Source organism: Apis dorsata, unplaced genomic scaffold (genome assembly GCF_000469605.1).
Source record: "Apis dorsata unplaced genomic scaffold, Apis dorsata 1.3 scaffold_1187, whole genome shotgun sequence".
Taxonomy (NCBI): domain Eukaryota; kingdom Metazoa; phylum Arthropoda; class Insecta; order Hymenoptera; family Apidae; genus Apis; species Apis dorsata.
Genome location: NW_006264284.1, coordinates 14,219 through 38,240, shown reverse-complemented (window position 1 = coordinate 38,240; position 24,022 = coordinate 14,219). Strand labels below are relative to the sequence as shown.

At 20.0% G+C, this 24,022-nt stretch overlaps 1 protein-coding gene and 1 non-coding gene across 4 annotated transcripts in view; one reads left to right on the top strand and one right to left on the bottom strand.

Moving 5' to 3' along the window:
* Window positions 1-24,022, top strand: part of LOC102676123 (cadherin EGF LAG seven-pass G-type receptor 1-like) — a 154,115-nt gene that overhangs the window by 118,822 nt on the left and 11,271 nt on the right. For all 3 annotated transcript variants that reach the window (XM_031514804.1, XM_031514805.1, XM_031514806.1), the window contains one exon: window positions 18,149-18,408. In XM_031514804.1, the coding sequence (XP_031370664.1) occupies window positions 18,149-18,408 (260 nt within the window). The remainder of the gene's footprint in view (window positions 1-18,148; window positions 18,409-24,022) is intronic.
* Window positions 1,678-1,751, bottom strand: Trnai-aau. Its single transcript has one exon. It is a non-coding gene; the product is annotated as a tRNA-Ile (tRNA).

Below are 24,022 nucleotides of genomic sequence, written 5' to 3'. Positions count from 1 at the left end.
TTATGGAGTGCTAGTACCTCAATAGTCAAAATATTAAATTATAATATAAATTATAATAAGTTAAATGAAATAAAACAGAAATAGAATGAAACGTAAAGCTATTTCATTATTTCTAGTTCGCTTCATTAAATTTATAATAAATTTTTAATAAATAAGCCTTATCCGATATTTTTATTTTTATTTTAACTTTTAAAATTAATTTTTCAGTATCTAAAAATATATAATTATATTAACTTATATATTCCATATAAATATTATTCAAAATTTATATATTTATGTTGCAATTACATAAAAGTATACCAATAAATTAGAGTTTCCATAAAAAATAAATCATCAATTTTCATCCTATGATTTCAAGAACGTTTCACATTATTCTTTCCATTTAACTTTTTAGTTTTTCGATTAATCTGAGAAAAAACAAATTTGTATGCTAAATTGATAAAATTTAAACGAAACAATCTATTCAGATAGTTCAATTTTGAAGATTAAAAAAGACTAAAGGGAATGAAAAAAAGTTATATAAAATATATATACAAAAAAGTTTGGAAGGACGTGCAAGCGTGATTTAAAAATTTATCAAGTTTTTCGAGTATATCTGAAAACTTTATCCGGAAACATGCATTATTTACGAGCAACCGAGGTGAAACTTATCTTGTTTTATCAACCATATTTGCTTAAAGAATACAAATACATGTCTTCTAGTTTCGAAAAAAGAATTTTAATAGTAGTTATATCTTTGTATATCTTATACATTTAGGAAACATATCTTGAATTTAATATTAAAATAGATATTATTAATTTTTATTTTTCCATATATTTACAAGTTAAAATAATTAAATCTTAAATCCAAATTTTTTTAAGAATAATTGATAAAAAAATTTTGTTTTGTCAACTATTAATCCTCAATTACCATAATTAACATATAACTTTTTAAATTTTATTTCATACTAAAATTAGAGGAGCATTTTATTTTTATATCATTTTTTTTTAAAAACTTTATGATAATTTGTACAATATAGTAATTTTCTCATTTCAAAATACTTATTGAATAAAATTTGTTTCAAATCTATACTATTTTTTATATTTTATTAAACTATTATAGTATATTTTATTATACTATTTTTTTCTAGATAAAGAAAAAAATGAATGATAAAAAATTTAATAATAAAAACATATTTTTTGTTTATTTTTTTTTTATTTTTGTAAAGAAAATAAATTATATTAACATTTAAGAAATATTTCAAAGAATAAAAATATATTCATTATGATAATCATTATGATAAAGTTTTTTTCTTTATCAATTTTGATGACATATATGAAACAATTTTTTTTTTTTTTACATATTACTATCATTTAATCTTAATTTTTTAAATATTCACGAAAAATTTTTAACTTTTAACTTTTTGTTAAACTTATATAATATATTTCATTTATATATAATATATATATAATTTGTTTTGGTAATGTTTTTACAGTTGTGTAATTTGATATAGGTCAGTCGCCTTCTACTATTTGGCATTTAACATTTAAGATAAAATCGTATGTTTGTTTATTGATATCTTTGTTTCTTTTTATTTTGTCCCAGTAGCGATTATCTTAGTAGTTCAGTATTGTTAAATCTATTGTAGTTAGTGCAATTGACAATCTCGAGATTAAAACTAGAAGAAAAAAATAATTTGGCCCATGGGGGGATCGAACCCACGACCTTCGCGTTATTAGCACGACGCTCTAACCAACTGAGCTAATGGGCCACGCTTCTTTGCGACACCTAGTGTAACTAAAGAAAATCATAACCATTTTTTCATTAATCTTTTATTTTTTTATTTATTTTTTTTTCATTAGATATTATATTATGAACAATAAAAAATAAATTATTGTAAAAATAAAATTTAAGTACATCTTTTTAATATTTAAATTTTTGTGTAAAAAATTTTAAGAATAACAGAAATGCATTTAATAATTAATTAAAGTATTATATATTGCGTATTAAATAATATTAAATATAAGAAAAATTAAATTTAATAACTTATATCTTTTAACATAAAAGCTATATTTATATAATTATATCCATTTATATATTTATAATATGTTAAAATATATTATAAGATTTCCAAGATTTCTCAGAATGAAAAAACTTTGACATGTAATTAATCATAACTTTTTTATATTTTTAATTTTAATATCTTTTTCACTTTTGATGATATTTCTTTGAATCTGCTAATATTTTCGAGAAAAATTTTATAATATCGAATCGAATTTATTTAAAAACTATTTAAAAACATATCGAAAAATATGATTTTAAATAAAAAATAAAAAAATAAGTATGTCTTTCCAATATTAATATTGAAGAAATTCATAAATATATAAATTTTTTTCAAAAAACTAAGTAATATTAATTAAACATAACATTTTTTTTTATTTATCAAAATTCAAGATTTTCAAACTAAAATCTGAAGTACGAAATATTAAAAACTTATGTTTGTTAATTCAAAATAAAAATATTGTACATATTATTAATTTAATAAATTTTTTAAATATATAAAAATATAATCATGAATCAGCAAGTATAAAGATGAAAAATGATATTGTTAATCTTGGAAGAATTAATGATTCTAGAAATCAAAGGGAAAAAAACATATAAAGATATTAAGTTGATATGCCAAAAAATTAAATTATACGAAATTAAAATTTTAAAAAAGGATAATTCTATCTCTGTTACATCACAATTTTATTTTATTTCATTCACTTTTTTCTCGTAAACTTTAATTGTTTATAATTTAATATGATATATAAATAAACATCAATCAGCATTTTTATATAATTTTTATGTCTTTTTGACGTTTAGAATCGACATTCTAAAAATATTCCACAAATATATTAATATCTTTATATAAAATATGTTTACAGCATATAAAAACATAAGAATGAAAAAAATATTAAATAAATACATATATTTATAATTGTTTAATGTTTAATTAATTTTTTTCATTTGTTAACAAAGATATGAAATATAATTTTTATTTATATTATAATACTATCATAAATTATCATGTTAAATCATAAATTATAAATTAAAATGTTATTGAAGTTGTTCATAATTAAAATTTCATAAAAAGTCTACTATTAAAATTTATATAAATAAAATTCATATAAATTTTCTTTTTCTTTTCTTTTAATAATTTTCTTCATATGTATTAATTATTTACATTAATTATAAATATTAGTGAATATTAAATATTTTGTAAATATTAAATGTTTAATAAAATTTTAATAATATTATCATAATATTCATGTACATTTGAAATATCTCCTGTTAAGAAACATTGATTTATTCAAATATTTATATTTTATTCATACATATTCATGTAAATATTTGAATTTTGCAAATATCCACATGCATCCATATGTTCTGATGTTACAATATTCTAATTTTACATATTGTTTACTTATTAATATTGCTCGCAGTTTATATTGACTAATGGTAGGAAACATATATTTAATCATAAACATTCCATAACCATAAACTAATTATCTATTAAATTAATTATCAATATCAATTATTAATATTCAAAAATACGAAAAGAAAATATAATTTAAATAAATAAAGTATAAAAATAAATTTATTATTTACTATATGTATAAAAAATTTATATTATAATGCAGTTAATCATCTATATCGATATGGATTTTTCATTTTATAACATGATTAAGTGAATCAGAAGAATATATGCAATTGATCAAAAAAATATACAGATATGAAATACTTGTTTGTCTCAAAATAAATAATATAATAAATAAAACTACAATACTGCTCGCTTTAATATGTATCATCAATATCTCCATCGATTCTTAAAAATGGAAAACCTCAAGGCAAATTTCAAATATACTGAATGAGATTTGAACAAAATTTGATTTAATCGATTATTTATCTGACTCACACTTATTTCCACTCTTCTATAGTCAAGAGAAATAGTCAAGTCAAAATTTATAAATATTATTTGTTCATAGTCGTATTGAGAGTTCCAATCAGAATTCTCTAAAAGAGACAATATGCTATTTTCTTCATCATTAAAAGTGACTCATTGATTTCCACATGAAAATAATACGCGATGTCATATTATCTTCACTGGCAAAGGCACGTCACATGACATAATGCGACGCTTGGATTCGATGAAAATCTAGTCACGTGACGCATAGATTTAATATATACTTCACTTACATAGCAGTGGGGATAATGTGACATGTATTTCTCCTCGTGCGAAAATTTGCAGCAAGGGAATTGAGTCACTTTTAGACGATAACACAACATGTTCTTGATTCTGACTGTAGATGCTAAAATGAATATTACTATATATTATAAATTTATAATATATTGCAGTGGACATTGAAAAAATATTGGAAATTTATTATATAAATGTATTTTTAAATATGAAATGTTATACAAAATAAAGTACATAAAGAACTTATAAGAAAAGCTTAAGAAAATTATGATTCTTTAAATCATACAGAATGGAAAATCAACTGAATATTATTAAATGAATATCTAAATAATGACATATTATTTATATATATTAATATATCATTCTATTACTATATTTAACAAAAAATATATTGGTATATAAAATTATATTATAAAATTTATATTATAATTATACTTACTATACTTCAAAAAAAAGCATATCGATATCTGCAATAGTTTCGAAGAAAATATTTTGTATTTATGTATCTCATTCTGTACTTTAACTGATTAAAAATTATCTTTATATAATCTTTATAATTATGATTATGAAAAAAAAATTTAGGTATTATTTAACACATTATTTATTTATCATAAAATATCATATCAAAAAAAAGTTTTAAAAAGTTGAGAAATACTGGTTTGGATCAAGGTCATAAAAGCGGATATTACGACTTCTTTTTAACGTTTATTATTACGTTATATTGCAACGATAGAAATGGACATACTATGTACAATATGTCTATATATGTCTATTTTCTTTTATGCATTACACAATAATGCTTCGATAAACATTAAAAAGTTTTTTCGAAGTTAAATTTTTCGAGTTACCGACTTGCAATCTCTTATTTTTGACGTGAATATATCGATTTTTTTGGAAATATCTTTAAATTATTAATTTCTTATACAAGATGTTATTAAATATATTTATGAAACATCTTCGAAATTAAATTCGATTAATTTTTAGAAGACAAATGTAAAAGTTGGTATATAAAAATATTGATGAGTTATGAGCAATTTTAACTTGTGTTGATCACACATGAAGTGAGATGAAAATAGAATGTAACGGCCATATGGAGACATAATGGAGACAGAGCATTTTCTATTTCCATCTTGTTTCGTCTAACGGAAATTCAATTCCTTAATACGTAAACTTGACCGATATTTTTATATACTAACTTTTATATTTGTTTTGATTTCTAAAATCAACTCTTCAAAGATATTTTATAAAAAATAAATACATCTTTAAAAAGAAATTGTATTTCTTATTTATTTAACTCTGATTTTAATTACAAAAAAAATTATTCAGAATATTCTTATTGGTAATATATTTTAAAATCTACAGAATGTATATGATATATAAAAAAGCACAAAATATCTAAAATAGACATAATATGCACTATATATGATATTTAAAGAATTTTACATTTAAGCAAAGCAAATTTACATTTAAGTTTTTTTAATATTTTCATAAAAAAATTTAATTTTGTATAAAAATCTACAATCTACTTATAACTTAATAAATAAATCTATTAATTTTTATGTTTGTTTTTAGTCTATAGAATCCAAGAACTCTTCTAAAAAATATATTCCATAATAAAAACAATTTATTTTAATTATATTCTTCAAAACTTTATAAACATACATATATTTTCTCAAAAATATTATTATTATACAGTATTATTATTATAAATGAATTACTGGTTCAATCATGAATCAAAAATATAATGATCTCATGGATAATGATTACTAAATTAACATGACCTTAATTATCACAATAAATCATAATTGACCATAATTATTAAATAAATCATGATTGATAACATGATTTTACATAATCTACAATCACTAATCAGATTATGTTTTATTTAAATGGAATTTATATGAATAATAAATCTTTATATTTATTTATCATATATCAAGACAAATAAATGAAGACAAATGACAAATGACAATCAAAGATATTAACACGATCGTTTCGTGATCGTTTACATGATAAACTGTTGGACGTTCTAATCACGATCTACAATGCTAATAGGATTTGAACCCCGTTATTTGTTGAAATTGTGAATGCATCGTGATCAAACTTCTAATGTTAACAAAGTCCTCATCTGCATTATCTAATTATTTGATTTAAATTTACCAAGCAATCAACAAGCACGAGTTATCATTGAATATTTGTACAAATATATAAAAATTATTTTAAGAATTGAAAATATTATATATATAATGAAGAACACAAATTTTTTTATATCTTACAAATTAGCTAAAATAAAAATTTTGATATTAAAGAAAATTTAATATATGTAAAACTCGATTATGAAAAAACACAATTAGAAATACAAATTATTAAACAAAAATATTTTTTATATTGATTCACAGTTGTATATACATATATATCAATGATTAAGATTTTATATGAAAATATGAATTTTAAAAAAAATTATTAATATTTTTATAATACTTATTTCTAATTATGTAAACAATTAATAAATTTTATATCAAATGATATTTGTAATTAAAAGAAATAATTTTTTTCATAGAAACTTTATTTCTATTTTTTTTATTTTATAAATAAAATTTGAAAATATAATTTCATCCACTGATAGTGAATTTGGATAGCAAAAAAAAATTGCATAATAAATATATTTATAATATGTATAATATGTATATTTTATGTATAATGATCCTAAAATTAATTTTTTAAATTTCTGAATTGGATCTTTTTGATATTTCTATATTATAAAGAACATCATTTTGAACAACATAATCGATCAATTTTAATTTCGTAATAAATTTTTGATATCATTAAATTTTATTTACTTTTTAGGGAAGTTATATAAATTATATAATATTTTAATTAAAAATATGAATATATTATACAAAAATAGATTTGATCTATAAAAAAATGAAATAGGACATTGGTTCGAAATACATAAAAGAAAAGTGCAATCAAAATCAGATATAATCAAATACTATTGAAAATTCGATAAAAATCAATTTCTTTGGTAGAAAAAAAGTTTAGTGGAGAAAAAATAAAAAAGAAATTCCTTTGTTATTACATTTATGCAACTGGAATTAATGATTCAACTTTCTAATTTTTTTCTTCTATTTCTCTCGTATTTCAATTTCTACCTGCTCAGCGATGATAATTATTCAACAAATTGAAAGAAAAACAGACGAATAATAAAGATAAAGTTTCTTTCCTTTGAAGAAAGAAATTTGATATTATATTTTGTGTATATTATAATATAACAAAATATCTTTGTAAAAATAATATTTATCCATTGACAATGATTGTTATTATTTAATGATTGTTATATTTAAAATTATTAATTTTCATATTCAAAATTAACATATCATTTTGTAAAAAAAATGTAATGATATTTAAAAAATAATAAAAATAAGAATAAACAAGTAATTAACAAATTATAAATAAATAGATAAATAAATATATAATATACAAATTATAAATAAATAGATAAATAAATATGTAAGTGTATATTAATATTACATTATTAGTCATCATGGTGCTAAATGAAATGAAATAAACATGATAGAAAAAAATGATAGTATAAAATAAATTAATAAGTCAATAATCTTAATAATTTATTGATAAAAATTTAATTAAAAATAATTTAATAAGATTAATTAAATTTAAATAAATTTAATTTAAATTTAAATAAAACTAAAAAAGACTAAAACTTAAGCAAAAAAAGTATTTATTTCAAAACATAATAATTTACATGTAAAACGTAGTCGTTTGTTCAAGATAAATGCAATTACTTACAATCACTCTTTCTTTCACTACTTTTGATTGATTTGAATTTCAAATTGACATTTCCACGATTGTAATATAAACTGTAATGGAAAATTGTATTAAAACTATAGAAACCTTGTCTTTGAATTTTCCAATAATGAACATTTTAATGAGAATATAGGAATATGAACAGATTTCTTTCATTTTTAAAAAAAATTCTATTATAGATAACAGAAAAATTCATATAAGAGTGTATTTCTCTAAAATTTTTATAGAAAAAAATTTTATCATTTGAAATTTTTTTAAAAAAATATTTTTATAGAAATATTTTATATTTTGCATAATGAAAATTTCTTGGAGACAAATTACAAAAGTATTATTGGAAAATATTTCTTAGAAGATATATTAAAAAACTAAATTGTTAGATACTAATTTATAAATATAAATATTATTAATATATTTATACAGAATATAAGATATGATAATTTTCATGATAAGATTATTTAATATTATTGTAAAACTATTGACTGAATAATACAGTAATATTCAATTAACTGTGACATTTTTTACTTGCCTAACTGTCTCGAAAATTATTCGCATTCCTAGAACTATAACTCTAAATTCTGAAGTAAATAAAACAAAACACAAACATTTTTTCTATCTCATTTATAAGAAATGTTTTTCTTTTTTATTTTCTATAAGACATTAAAACAAGCAAAATCGAGAAAAATCCATCAATTATTTTCAAAAATCTAATTTACTTTTTCGAATAATTGATGCGTTTCAATGTCAATCTTACGATAATTAATTAGACAATCTAATTTATTTAATATGTAACAATGAAGAATATATGTATTTATTTAAATATATGTATTTATTTAATATGTAACAATGAAGAATTTTTTTAACATTGATAAACAAAATATAAAAAATTAATATATTTTTATTTTTATTTTTATCTTTTTTTTCAATTCAATTGCTTATTTTTATCTGTTCTATTATTATTTTCTCAAGAGAATTTATAATGACAATTTTATTTTAAAGAAATTCCAGGGTGTGAAAGAATCTATAAAAAAATTCCACAACTTATCTTGAATTCTGATCAAGTATTTATATTCATTTGAAATGTAAAATTCATAATGTCAATTCAGAATCGATTCAGGTTTTTAATATTTAGTCAATGTCAGTAACATGGATAATCCTGAGCTTAGATTGGCTAGTATTGAAAGATTCGAGTTCTTCCAGCTTTGTGCTATTCTATTTCGCTTTCATTTGATGCTTCAAAAGGATTTACTTTTTCGAAAAAGCCTTTCATTTCACTGTTGCATCTTTAAGCCATATTCAAAGTGATATATCTGAAAATATCTCCCTCTCTCTTTTTATATTGCATAGCTTATGATTCTATAATATAGATTTATCAATTTATTATTATAAAGAATAAAGAATCATAAAAAAATTTTTGTAAAAAAATAATTATAGTTTTCACAATCAATGTATTGTGAAAATTTTGTTTAATTGTTGTTAATTTTTTTATTTTTATTTTTATTTTATTATATTTTATTTTATTATATTGAAAAAATCCTATTATAGATGTCCTATTATAGATATATAAATCGAAGAACGTGTAATGTATTTAAATTGATTCTAACATTTTTTATAATTTTTATTAGAGAGACTATATTATTCTCATTTTTATAAGATTGCAAATTAATTAAAATTTTTTTTTTAAATTATTTACTTTCATAATATGTTAAATTCACTTTAATTGTTGATTTTTTTTTGTCTCTATTTTTTTCACATTTAATATTGTTAATTTAGCTACATTTTAAACAAAAAATTAGAAGAATTTAAATTATAAATTAAATTTTAAAAACATATATAAATAATTATTTAAAAATTTAATTTATTTATGACTTTGATGAAATGAATTAAGATTCATTATTTATTTTGAATAATTTTTTTCTTTATATGTTAGTCCCTTAGTTTTAATTTTGAAATATTCACAAAAAATTTTGTTTAACTTAGATAATAAATATAACAAATACTTTATTTTGACATTACTAGTAATTATATTCCTATTTAATTTGACTAAACAATTTTCCTTTTTTTTTTATTATTTCCTCTTTCGTATTTGCAATCCATTAAAGAATCAAATCCATTAAATCTAATTAATTTTTTTACAAACAATAAAAGAGAAAAATGGATCAAATATAGATTAAGTTTTTAATTAATTAGAAAATTATATTTAATAATGTAATTAAAAACTTTACCAATTTAATTTAATAATTATTATATACATTTAGAAGTTATATATAATTTCTTAGTTATGATTTAATTTCTTAACTTTTTAACAACTTCAATATTTTTGCTATCTTAGAAATTATATTAATATTTCAAAATCATTGAAATCATAAATAATAAACTAAACTTCTAATTACCAAAATATAAAACTGAGAAAATATATTCTCATTATTATTTTTTTCTCTATTCTAATTATATAAAATGAATTTTTTATTTATATTTACATTTGATTTAAATTTATGAAATAAACATATATGAACTTCATTTTATAGTAATAACAATGATAAAATTGTAGGTATCGTTGACTTAGAACAGTCAATACATAGAAAATAAAGTTATGACTATCGATTATCAATATATTATCAATATTTTATTTTAATATATCGGTAATATTGTTAAAAGTATCATTAATGAAATAATTAGTAAGTTCGAATTTTTTCTTTATTAAGGCTTTTTCTCTATTAAGACTCTTAAAAAATATTATCTAGTAATATTAATAATAATATTTATATATATCTAAATAAAAATAAATAAATTTCATTAAAAAATTATATTACAATCACGATATTTTGATATATAAAAATACAATGTATATCAAAAATACAATGAAATATCTTTATCCATAGATAATTATTAACAATTTCTCTAATAATAATTTATAAAATATAATATATATATAATATATAAAAATACAATGTATATCAAAAATACAATGAAATATATTTATCCATAGATAATTATTAACAATTTCTCTAATAATAATTTTAAGTAAGAAAAAATAGAAATTTCAATTATTTTTATCCGTTATCGATATTATTGATAACAATTATCACAACTCTAACTTTTCTCTCTTAGAAAGAAATAATTATTAACCATGTACAAGTAAAACCAAAAAATATTATTTAAAAAAGGAAAATACAATATAACAATCATAATACAATAATACCTAATTTAATTATTAATAAATCATCCAATATAATCCCAATAACGAAAACGATTAAAGATTCAATATTTCTACAATTAAATTAATCATGATGAATTATCAAATTAATATTGACGCTAATAAATGGACCTCGATATTGTTACTAGCACATCTGTGTTAAATATAATATAGCTTCATATTTCGAAATTAATTTGTCGGTGAATAATGATAAACGATTGGAATGTTCGTTATTCGAAGAAGAACGATGGCCAAACGAGAAGTAAATATAAATATGCAATTTATCGGCACGTGTAATTGCAGAATCAGAACGTTTATCGATAAAATTTTCATTTGCAATTAGAGGGAGAGAGCATTGTGCACTAACGTCCATGCAATAGGGTCAAAAGTACACGACTGAAAAAATTTAATGAATCCGAAATTTAAATCCGATTTTCGCGGTGAATTTGTACGATCCAAACCAATCGCATCGAAAATATGGCTTCCACATAAAATGCTAATTACTTAATTAACGTATTTTTCGATCAAATTTCGTCAAATCAAAGATATTATTGTTTTGCGTTTGATCTTTACTATTCTTTTTAATTATTAATAATTAATTTCGTGACCTACATCGAGTCATATTTTCATTATTATTATTATTATTATTATCAATTATTATTAAATTTATTATTTTTATTATTAATTTGAAATTATACAAAGTATAATTATTGCACTTTGATTTAGAAAGAATTAAATAACATACCGTTATTTATTATTATCGATAATATATATATAATTATTATCGATAATAGATAACATTGATAATAGGTAAAATATCGGTAATAATATGTTATTAATAATTCGATATAATATCGTTAGATATTAGATGATAGATGAATAATTAAAATTTTAATTTTTTCTCATTCAAAGTTATAAGATAAGATATTACAAATTAATGATTATCCATAGATTAATATTTAAATATTGAATTTTTAATTTTTTTAAGATATCAATAATATGTATAGAAATGACAATAAACTACTAATATAATTTTTCAATAAAGCTTATTTATTTTTATTGCAACTTGTTATAGATAACATTTTTATATATTTTAATAATTTTGAATAATAAAAAATAAGAAACTTTAATTATTTCTACTCATTAATCTAATATTTTAATAATATTATCGATATATAAAAAATAAGATATCGATAATATTATTAACATATCGATAATTAATAGTCATAATTCTACAATAAAATTATCTATCTCAGAAATTAAACTTTATTAAAGAAGTTTTATGAAAAAATATTTTAATTACATTTTAATTTTATAGAATTCATCAAATATTATCAATATATCAAAAACTACCAATGAGATAATATATTGATAATTGATAGTTACAATGAAATATCTAAGAAACTAAGCTTTATAAAGAAGGAAAAGAAAAAGAAGTTATAAAGAAATGTTTTAATCAGAAGTTATAGAATTCAGTAGATATTGATTTTATCGTGATATTGAATCAAAATTAATTTGCATCACAATTAATTTGGTTTCTTAAATAAAAATCTTTATTTATATAATCTTATAAAATCTTTTTTTATATAACGAAATAAAATATAAATAATTATATAGAAAAATTTATTTAAATTTCAATTAAATTAATTTTAATAAATATCTAGAGAATACGAAGAATTAAAATTGATATTATAACCTAACCTTTGGAGAGGTTACAACACAAACATATACATAATATTTCATAAGATCGTATTATACATACAACATAAACAATTCTCGAAGGCAAGAAGATAACCCATATCGTAACTTCGTCGAAATATTAATGTCCGAAATGGGACAACTGTCCTTCGAAACCGTTTATCCGATATTGCGCGAACATCTCTCTGATATTGACACTCGATATCCGCTTGACTACAAACTTTACATGGTAACATAACCTACTAAGCGTAATGTTCAATTTATTCAACACCCGTACTGGTCAACAACATATACCATTTACGATATTCCTCTTTGACATTTCCTTCACCATTTCTCCTTATCATTCCACTCATTTATTCATCGCTGAAATCTCACACGGAAATCTACAAGAGTAAAGGTTAGATTAAGTTAGGTTATAGAATTACGAAGCAGTGGTAACAACGATATCTCAGAGATATCCGAATACAAACTGTGAGTAATGGTATTCGAATAACGATGGTAGTTTGGAAACATAGCTAGTTTAATTGAAGACGAATGAACGTTTGTTTTCTTCTATTATATGGTATACTTGTTCAAGGCTTTGTCCAATCGATCAATTAGTGAAATAAAAATTATCAAAAAATAATATTATGATTTCTAAAACTGGAAAATATCTTTGACAAATGTTTTATGAAATAACATTTTGACAGATAGAATATAGAACCATGTTTGGAAATCTTACACGTAACATGAAATTTCAAAAGAATAAATCTATTTCAGTAAATCAAATTCATAGACATTTTTTCTAACTCTTTATAATGCCATATTGCACTTACAAAACAAAAATCTAATAATTGCAAATGATTGAAATAAAATGAAGGCATATCACAATTTAAAAAAAAAAATAAACTTGTAAATTAGCCATTCTTTCAATATTCAATAATTTTTAAATATATTTTAAAAATAAATATTTGAAAGAATTTTTTTCTCTCATGAAAATATCGAATTCTTTTAGTTTCAGAAATATTTGTAAAAAATTACTACTACATTGAAATTCAGTTATACGTTCATGTAAGTACATCAGTATGCGATCGACGTTTATCTATTGTTTTCGTGAATACATCGTCACAGCTGGTGTTCGAAATGTTTGACGAGTGAACCAATCAAAAAGTACTTTCTCATCGATTTTGATTGTCGATGTTGAAATATCTCAATCCCAATCTATAACGAATTTGGGCATTTAGTGAATCGTTCGAATATAAAATAGAAAATATAATATAATATTTAAATTTAAAATATATAAAACAATCTTTATGACCGAATCCATAACAATCTTAAATGATCGAAATTATAATGATATTGTTAATAAAGTTATAATAATAAATAAATACGGATTTGATAGATTTTGATATATTATAATATGTTATTATTATAATTAATCACTTTAATTTTGTCAAAATATTATATATTATCTTTAGAATTTATATGAATATATGTAGTATAATGAAAAATCTGATTTTATTAAAAAGTTTTGTCTACATAGAAGTTATAATGAGTTACATATAGAAAAAATTTTTACAATAGATAATATCTTTGAGTATGTAAAATCAATCTTTAAATTTTTATCATTTTTTCATGTTTTGCATATTATTTCAATTGAGAATATTTTTTTATAATAGAACATTAAAACTTAAATATTTTATAGTTTAATATTTTACTTTATCTTGTACAAAGTTATATTTCTATTAAAAAGTTATATTTTTAATAAAAGTTATAAAACAAAAATAGTACTGAAACTTTAAAAATTGATTTCATTGAAAATAATATTCCATTAATAAAAAAATTATTCTATATATACTACTTTATATATAATTCATTATATCTTATATGTTTCATATAAAATAGAATAATTACTTTGATAAATTTATTAATTGAATTTATATGAATATACATGAATGTTACTGATTATACATATTACATATATAATTTAAATTATATCACTAATATATTTCCTTAATAATTAATTATCTTATTATTATTTATTTGAATATTCTAAAAATTATTTCTATTTGGATATCTCATAACTCCACATACTTGGAAAATTTGTTTTATCCGAATCTCACGGATTTGATAGATTACAATGCTCATTTTAATGTTCGCAGATGCAAATCAAATTCTGCGAACAACTAAAAAAGTAAGAATATAATAATATGAATGAAATATTAATTAATAGCACGTATGAAGCAAACGATCGTCTTATTTTTCGATATCAACAATTCATAAATAAGCAAAGGAGAAAAAAATAAATGTAAACAAATAAGATATCGATTCTCGGCATACATGAATTCAAACAACTATAAGCCATGCAACTGGTGACTGTGACTTCTCTCCCTCACTAGGTTCTTTCACTACATTTTTGTGGAGTGGGATAAGAAGTAAGAAAAGATAGAATAGAACTAAGATTCTACAATATAATTATATTATATTGTATATAATTGTATATAATGTATATAAATACATTTAACATGTCGAATATCAATAAATGAAATTCGTGATTAGTGCATATGAAAGAGGCAATGAGTATAGCTATTGGCTGGCATTAAGGAATGAATTTATGAAAGACATTATCATCACTATAGTTTGTATTTTTGTTGCTTCCTTATTTATTTATATTTTTATTTGTTGTATTACCTGTTATTATTAATTTTGTTATTGTGTATTTATATTTAATTTTATATTTATAATATAAATTATATTTATTATACATTATAATGTAACATTTATAATGTAAATTAATATGCTATGAAAACTGCCACTATGTCAAAAATAGTAAATACATAATCCATATAATTTTCTTCTTTTTTAATTCTTTTTATTGTTCTTCTTTTTCAAAATTCATATTTATCTAATATTAGATATAATATTAATAATCTAATATTAGATATAATTTTATATTTAGCAATTAGATACGAACGATTTAATTTTTTATATTTTGACTTTCTTTTCCAATCTATTTCTATTTTTTCTTTATCTTTTCTTATTTATTTTTCTTTTTAAAACATATAAAAAAATTGAACACGCCATTATCTTATCCATGTGCATCTATTTTTAACTGATGATTCGACTTCTTAAATTAATAATATATATTATTGTGTATGTATTCACAGTCACATAATACAATAATAATAAATATGCAATTAATAATTAATTAATAATGAGGCAATCGGCTCATTGATGATGGGAATCATAAAGTGATGATTTTTGATCACGAAGTGAAGACATTATGAATTCGCAATAAGCTAAAATTTAATTCGATATTTTTGAAGATTGCAAAGTTTGCAAGTATTGGTAGCAATAATGATGGATTCTTAAATGGACAAAAAGCTAGAAATTTATATATATAAAGCAGACATCACTAGCTTTATTTACGAAAATGGCAAACGCTTTTGGCAAATAGCTTTATTACGAAAATTCTTCAAATAAAAATAACGAATTCGTTTTTTCTCTTTTTTGAGGGCGCCACAATAACAAAGGATCACGAGAAATTGGTCGTTAAACCGAGAAAAATCCTTCAAGAAAAAAAATGCGTTGAATGAGGAGACAAAACCTTATTCTGGGGATGTCCCTACGGCACATATCTCTTACGTGGAAATATTGGTCGATTTTTTTTTTGGCAACTGATTCTTTAGCTAAGCGTCATCTCGACAATTTATGCGATCATATCGCAACTCATGAGCTGACTACTAAACAAATCGGATCTTTCCTCTCTTGGATTACTCTCTCTCTCTTTCTCTCTTTTTTTATCGACAAGCTGAAAAATCAAATTTAGAATTGTTTGTCATTAATTTTTCGCTTTATCAATCAATTTTTAAAATTATATGAATATGTAATTAGTACTGGAAGTTAATTTTGATTAATCGAAATATTGGAAAATATGAATAATATTGTTAATTACAATATTTTACATTCGATTTTTTATCATAAAATACTTTTTTTAGAAATTATTTCTTTTTTTTTTATCCATTATTTTGTACACACTAACTACATACATTCATTTGTTCATTCAATATAATAACAAATAAAATGTAAATTGATATAAATATATTTTATACATAGGATGTTATGTAATTAATATGATCGATCAGAATTTTAAAATTAATTATAAAAATAAGTTTAAAAAAAAATAATAAAATTTTTTCATTTAAAGTTTCGAGTCAATCAGTTTATCGATTGCAAATGAAATTGATTTATTCTTGTTTGCATTTGAATGACAATTTATTTTTGTAAAAATTATAGATTACTTTTATCACATAATCGTCAAATTTTCAAGCTCAATTTTTTTAGAAATTGATTTTAAAATAAAAAAAAATTATTATATTTTTATTATTTATGTTCATAGATATATAGAATATCTTCCTACCAGTACATTCGACATAATTAAACAATTTCTCCTTGTATTTGAAAATTTTGCAAATTTGATTTATTCGAAAACGAAACTTCAATCAAAAAAATTTTATTCTTTTTTTTTAATTTATTTTTATACATAAAAATCTTTTATATTAATCTTTACTATCAATTACACGTTAACTTTATATATTTTTGTTTTTACGAATATATGTTCATTTGCTATTATAAATATTAGATAATAGAAAATTTAAAAATTATTAAATTAATAATTTAAATTAATAATATTATGCAATATCAACATTTTAATTTTTTAAATTATGAAATATAAGGATAAATTTTTATTTTCAATTTAGAATATATATCTTGAATTCTCATAAAAAAAGATAAAAATTATGTTAATTTCACAGATCGAAATAAATAATAGAATTATTTATGAAAAAATTTAATAATTATAATGTAGACCATAGAACTTTTTTAAAAAAGTTGTCGCATTATAAATCCCCATGAAAATAGATAAAAAATAATTCTTGAAAATAAATAAATATTTTATTTTAAATATATAATATATCAAATATAAAAAAAATTTTTTTTATTGTAGAATAGATATTTTGTTTATCAATATTAAAAAAACTTTCAAAATCCAAAAAAACTTTTTTATTTCGATCCAATATATCCTGGATATAATAAAAATATAGAACTGCTTTCTTATTATTATATACAAATCTTTCAATATATAAAAAAATTTTCTTTACAATTTAAAAAAAGTTTGAAATAAATCGTAAAACGAGGAGAAAAAGAGAAATGTGAGATCTCGAAATGTTCGTAGGATTCGGAGCTGTGCATTTCCCTGGGGTTGAGTTTGCAGTATCTTCGAATGACGGTGGTTTGTTGGCTGGCTGCGATGTGTCATCATCTTTACGCCACGGTCGCATCGATTCCACGGCGTGACGATCCACCGACTTACCTCAAGTACAGCATCTTCGCCTGGGGTGCACCATTTCTCAACCTCGCCGTTGCCATTTTTCTACAGATTCGCGAAACGAGCAATATTTGGAACACTGTGGATCTCACGCCTTTTAATTGCTGGTAAATTTTATTCTTTTATTTTTTTTTTTTGTTTTTTTTTGGATAAATTTCGTTTTATCATGTACAAAATTTTTATCTCCTTTTATTTACAACAATCCTTATCAATTTTTGTCTTTTTCAGATAAATAAAGGAATATTTGAAAATATTTAATTTTTTACGATTAATTTAAATTTTTATGGAATATTCATTGTACTTTATGATATAAATATTGTAAGTTAAATATAATTATAATTAAGTTTTGAGATTATGTTCAATTAATTTAAATTTTCTTTAATAGAATATTCAATATATACTAATATATAAATATTATAATATACAAATGTTAAATGTAATTATATTGCAGAAAAAAAATTGTTTTTTATTAAAAATTTATCAATATTTGAATGACAAAAAGTTTTTCATGAAAATCAACAATATACGGAATTCATTAAAAATAATTAATTATTAAACTAAAGTTTTTGAAATGCTGTTATAAATGTCAAATGTATAAATATATTAAAATAGTCTGATAAAATAAAAAGTATATAGTAATTTAAACTTTCTTGTATATTATGGAAGAGAACACAATGAAAAAAATAAAATTATTTTATCAATTTGAAAAAAAATCAATTTGATCATCAAAAATTAAAGAAATTATTTATAGTAAAATAAATATAAACACAAAGAAATAAATATTTTCTATCTAATATTTTTTGATATTTTCTGTTTATGTTTTTATTATTAACATTGAAGTTATTAACAAAAGTTTTGTTTTTTCATTGTTTTCTTCTTAATTAATTTTTGAAGAAATAAAATTTAAGTTATTTTTTTTTTTGTATTTACTTTATTATTATTTACTTCTATTTAACATTCTTATGTGTTTCATATTTATATTATAGCATTTTATATATATAATTTTGAAAAAATACTATTATATTGACATGTTTTTGATTGACATTTAATATATTAATTTCATTTTTGATAGATTATGATATTTATTTTAAATTATTTTTAACTTCTCATTTTTTATTTTTTAGTGATGAAAAATGATTTTTAAATTATGAATGTTATAAGTATATGTATATATAAATAATAGTGAATAAATATTTCATTCTATAATGTATTCGAAATATGCTTGCAAATAAAATGCCACATTCTATATATATATTTTTTTATTGGCTTTTAATATAATAGAAAAATAATTAACATACAAAGCATTATAATTAGCATGATCAAAAATTTCATTTTTTCGAATTTGTCTAGTACATTTTTTAGACTTATGTAAAGATCTTAGAAATTGACTAAAAAAACTTAACTGATATAATTCTTAAAATAATTTCAAATATCTTTTTCCTATAAAAATTTTCTTTACAGTTTTGTTGATAAATTATGAAAAATATTGACCAATCATAGAGCGTAAATTTGCAACAGTAATATTGGTTATGTATCATCAATGAGTAATCAGATTCGAAACAAATGGAAACAACATATATCAAAGCAAGTGTGCAAAATAATCGGGCAAAAATTATATCAAATTATATAAATATCTTATTTACGAATAATGATTAAATAATTAGTTTTTGTAAAAAATAAAAAAAAAGTCGAATTTATTCGTTATTTAAAATAAATAATTGTACGAAATATTGTACGAAAAAAACGAATTATAAAGCTTTTTTAACAGATTTAACAGATAAATAATATATATTTGAAATAAAAAAATGAATAATTCATTATAGTCTGCATCGAATTAAAAATAATTTATCAAATAATTAAATTCATTTATTTAACTGAAAATTCAACTCGAACTAAATATATCATTGTATTGTTCCATCACTGCATCGATATTTTTAATGGACGAATTAATTTATGATAAATTAGCACAAATCTGATTACAAATAATTCATCATCAAAAAATAACAGGAAAACCATGTATCATCGCATGCTTATCGTTCACTTCACTGTACAATCACTAATAACATTTATCACTTGTAATCCAATAATAGGATTCAGTTAAAAGAACTGAATTTATATTTCTTAAATTATTTCCATGATAGAGATTAATAGCTCAAGAAGGATTAAAATTACTTTGCCTTATTTTATAATTAAAAATAATAAAAATAATAAAAATAATAAAATAATATTAATAATAAAATTAGGTAATTATTTTAGTTATTCTTAAAGAAAAAACATATATTTTAATTTCTTATTCTAAAAGAAAAAACATATATTTATATTTAGTGTTCACAGAGACTATACTGCAATCAAATTCATCCATCGTGAAAATTTTTATATAGATAAATCAGACATTTCTTCAAAGCCCATGTTAAAACAACATATTTTATAAAGTCGCCATAAATGCCAATTATAATGTGATTAATTATGCTGAGTATGAACAAATTGTAAATTGATATTTTTCGTTTCAAAAAATGTCTATTGTGTAATTATTATTACATTATTCAAATATCTAAAATATTGTACTATATAATAAATACGCATTAATCTCAAGATTGCCGGACGAAGACTAATTTTCAAAGTTTGTCAGTCCATTTTTCACACTTTGATTTGGAAATAATAGAGAGGGAAAAGTTAAATTAATGAAAAACTATGCGATTGGAACACCGCCTATCGGAATATACGCGTAAAATACTTTCAGATTATAGTAAATTGTGGCTTTTTCCAATCATGATATTAAATGTTATGATTTTTATCATCATTGTATTGTCATGATATTAAATTTAGTATTGCAATATGTTGTTACATAATGACAAAAAAAATTATGATGTTTAATATCACGTGAAAATATATCTTAATGCTTTCAGTAGGCGGCATAGCAATCGCATCGTGTCATTTTCTTTCTAATTAGTTTTTTCCCTCTATATTATTCGCAAATTAGTGAATAATATGAAATCATATCTTCAAACTTCATTCAATTTTTGATCGATTTCATTAATATAATATTTATAATAATGTGTTTCTATCATTCATTGGTATCATAATAAATCGACATTTATTTTGTGAATATAATAAATGTGACGATGAAGTAAATTCGCATTTTATTAACTTTAATATAACTTTTTTTATGTTTATTGACATCAATTGACAATTTGAAAAAGAATTTGATTGGTTTTTCAAAACGATTCGTCTAACTATACATATTTGATATTGCCGAATAGTTTTGCCGATTGATAAATCTTATATAATTTAATAATTTACATAATTTATATATGTATTAAGTAATACAATACATATTTTGTAAATATGAATAATTAGGTAAATATTTTAATATATATTATAAAAATACACAATCGATTTATAATTTAAAATAAACGATATTTCGATATTTTTACATTATCAACTTTTTTATCAATTTTATTTTAAAATCAACTAAAAAAAATTGATTAAAATTTTTGACTATTATAAAACAAAGTTCATACTCTTCTTTTTTTTCTTTTTTATATTCTTTCGAAAACTAATGAACAAAGTATTCGTTATATAGTCTTAGATATCGTGAATCAACGAGACAAAACGTGCTACGATCTAATAAATGCTCATATCTGTAAAGTTATAAAAATTATTATGTTTTACCGTTAAAAAAAAATTGTGAGTGAAATAATATTGAAGTGTGATGATTAAATATATACATATTTCGAAATAGAACTGAATCATCGAATCAAACTAAATTTTAATTTCTTTCTTTTTTGCTCAAATTTTTCGATCTTTTATTATATTTCATTGATAAATGCTATTCGATAATTGTTATAATATAATATTATAATGATTATATTGTTTATTTATTATTTTAATTAATGAAATTTTTTATTACATTATTATCTTTATATAATATACTGGATAAATCAGCTATTTATAATCACAAAAACTGAAATATTTAAAATATTTTTAAATTTTTAATTACAAGTTTCAAATAAAAGTTAAATAGTTATGATACAGAAAAATTTGATATAATTCATTTTTTTATAGATACTTAAAAACTTTTTTTAAATAGAATTATTTATTTTTTAGATTACTCAATTCAATTCGTTATTTTCTATAAAAAAATATTAAATTATTTATATAAAATAATTACTTCAAAAGATATTTTAACTTGAATTTTGTAAAATTTATCATATAAAAAAAAACCCGGAGCGATATACGTATCTATTCATATTTTTCTTATTTTTTTATATATCAAGTTTTATGAAATTCAAATTAATAATTCAAGGTAGGTGAATATATATGAATATATGTATTATGGGAATTTCTTATTCTTGGCATACGATCGCATCATAAACTTTTCTGAAAAATGTAAAAGATGAAAAAGAGTTTTTCTCATATTTAATTTTTTTTTATATACATTCAAATAATTATACATACATTTGGATTTTGTAATATTTTCCTGTTTTATAATTGCTTTTTATATTTTTTGACTTTGATTTTTGATATATTTAATATCTATTAAATTTAAAATATATTGTTAAAATATTTAACATATTAAATATTATATTTAAATATTATAAATATTATAAATATTATATTTTAAATATTAAAATATTTAAAAAATGTTAATATCATTTTTATAAAAAATAAAGAATTGCAATTGATCCAAATATATGATTGTATAAAATTTTATATATTTTATATATTTATGAAAAAAATTATATCAAATTATATTCAATTATTAAAATTATTCAACTATTGTCTGAAAATTTTTTTGATATGATTAACATTTTCGAAATTATTTCAATTAATAATTTGAAATTCGAAGTTCAATGAATAAAAAGTGATTTTTTTTTTTTTTTTTTATATCGTTTTCTACGCAAATAGAAAAAGATTGAGAGAAAAAACGAAAAATTTCCATATAATTATTTTATATTTTCACTAATTTCATTACGTTCTTATCTCATTATGTAGCATATAATACATCAAATAACAATCATAACTTAAAAGAAATTTTATATATGTTATATCGAATTACATCTAATTACAGCATCTAATTATAAAAATTTAAATTTTTATACAAATTCTTAGAATTTAAGTACTACATTTTATTTTATTTCTTTTAATATTATATACATTCATTTTTTTCATCTATATATTATATACATTATGCAATTTTAAATTACAAAACTGAAAATATTGCTAGCTAAAGCTATAAAATCAGAATTTTTCTAATATAAAACTATAAAATCAGAACTGTTTTTCTAATATAAAACTATAAAATCAGCACTGTTTTTCTAAATGCTCAAAAATTAGATTCTGAAGATATGAAATTAAAATAATTGAAATGTGATTCAATTGATATAACTACAATAATATTAGGTTATCATATTTTTTTTTTTTTGTACAAATATACAAGAATGCAAAAATATCGATTCCAAAGTTTTTTTCAGAATCAAGTCGAGTTCTCGAAAATTTTTCGATAACTAATGTCTCGAAATTTTGAAAATCAATCGTGTTTCGGGACAAGCTTTAATGAACAATATTGAATGTGTTTATAAATGACCAAAAAATAGACCATAGAGTGTCACTGTATGTCACTTTTGAAAATTCGATGTGATCAAATCCGAACAATTTCCGACCCGAATATCCGAATATTTTCGGATTCTCTACTATTTTGCTAAATATAAAACCAATGAA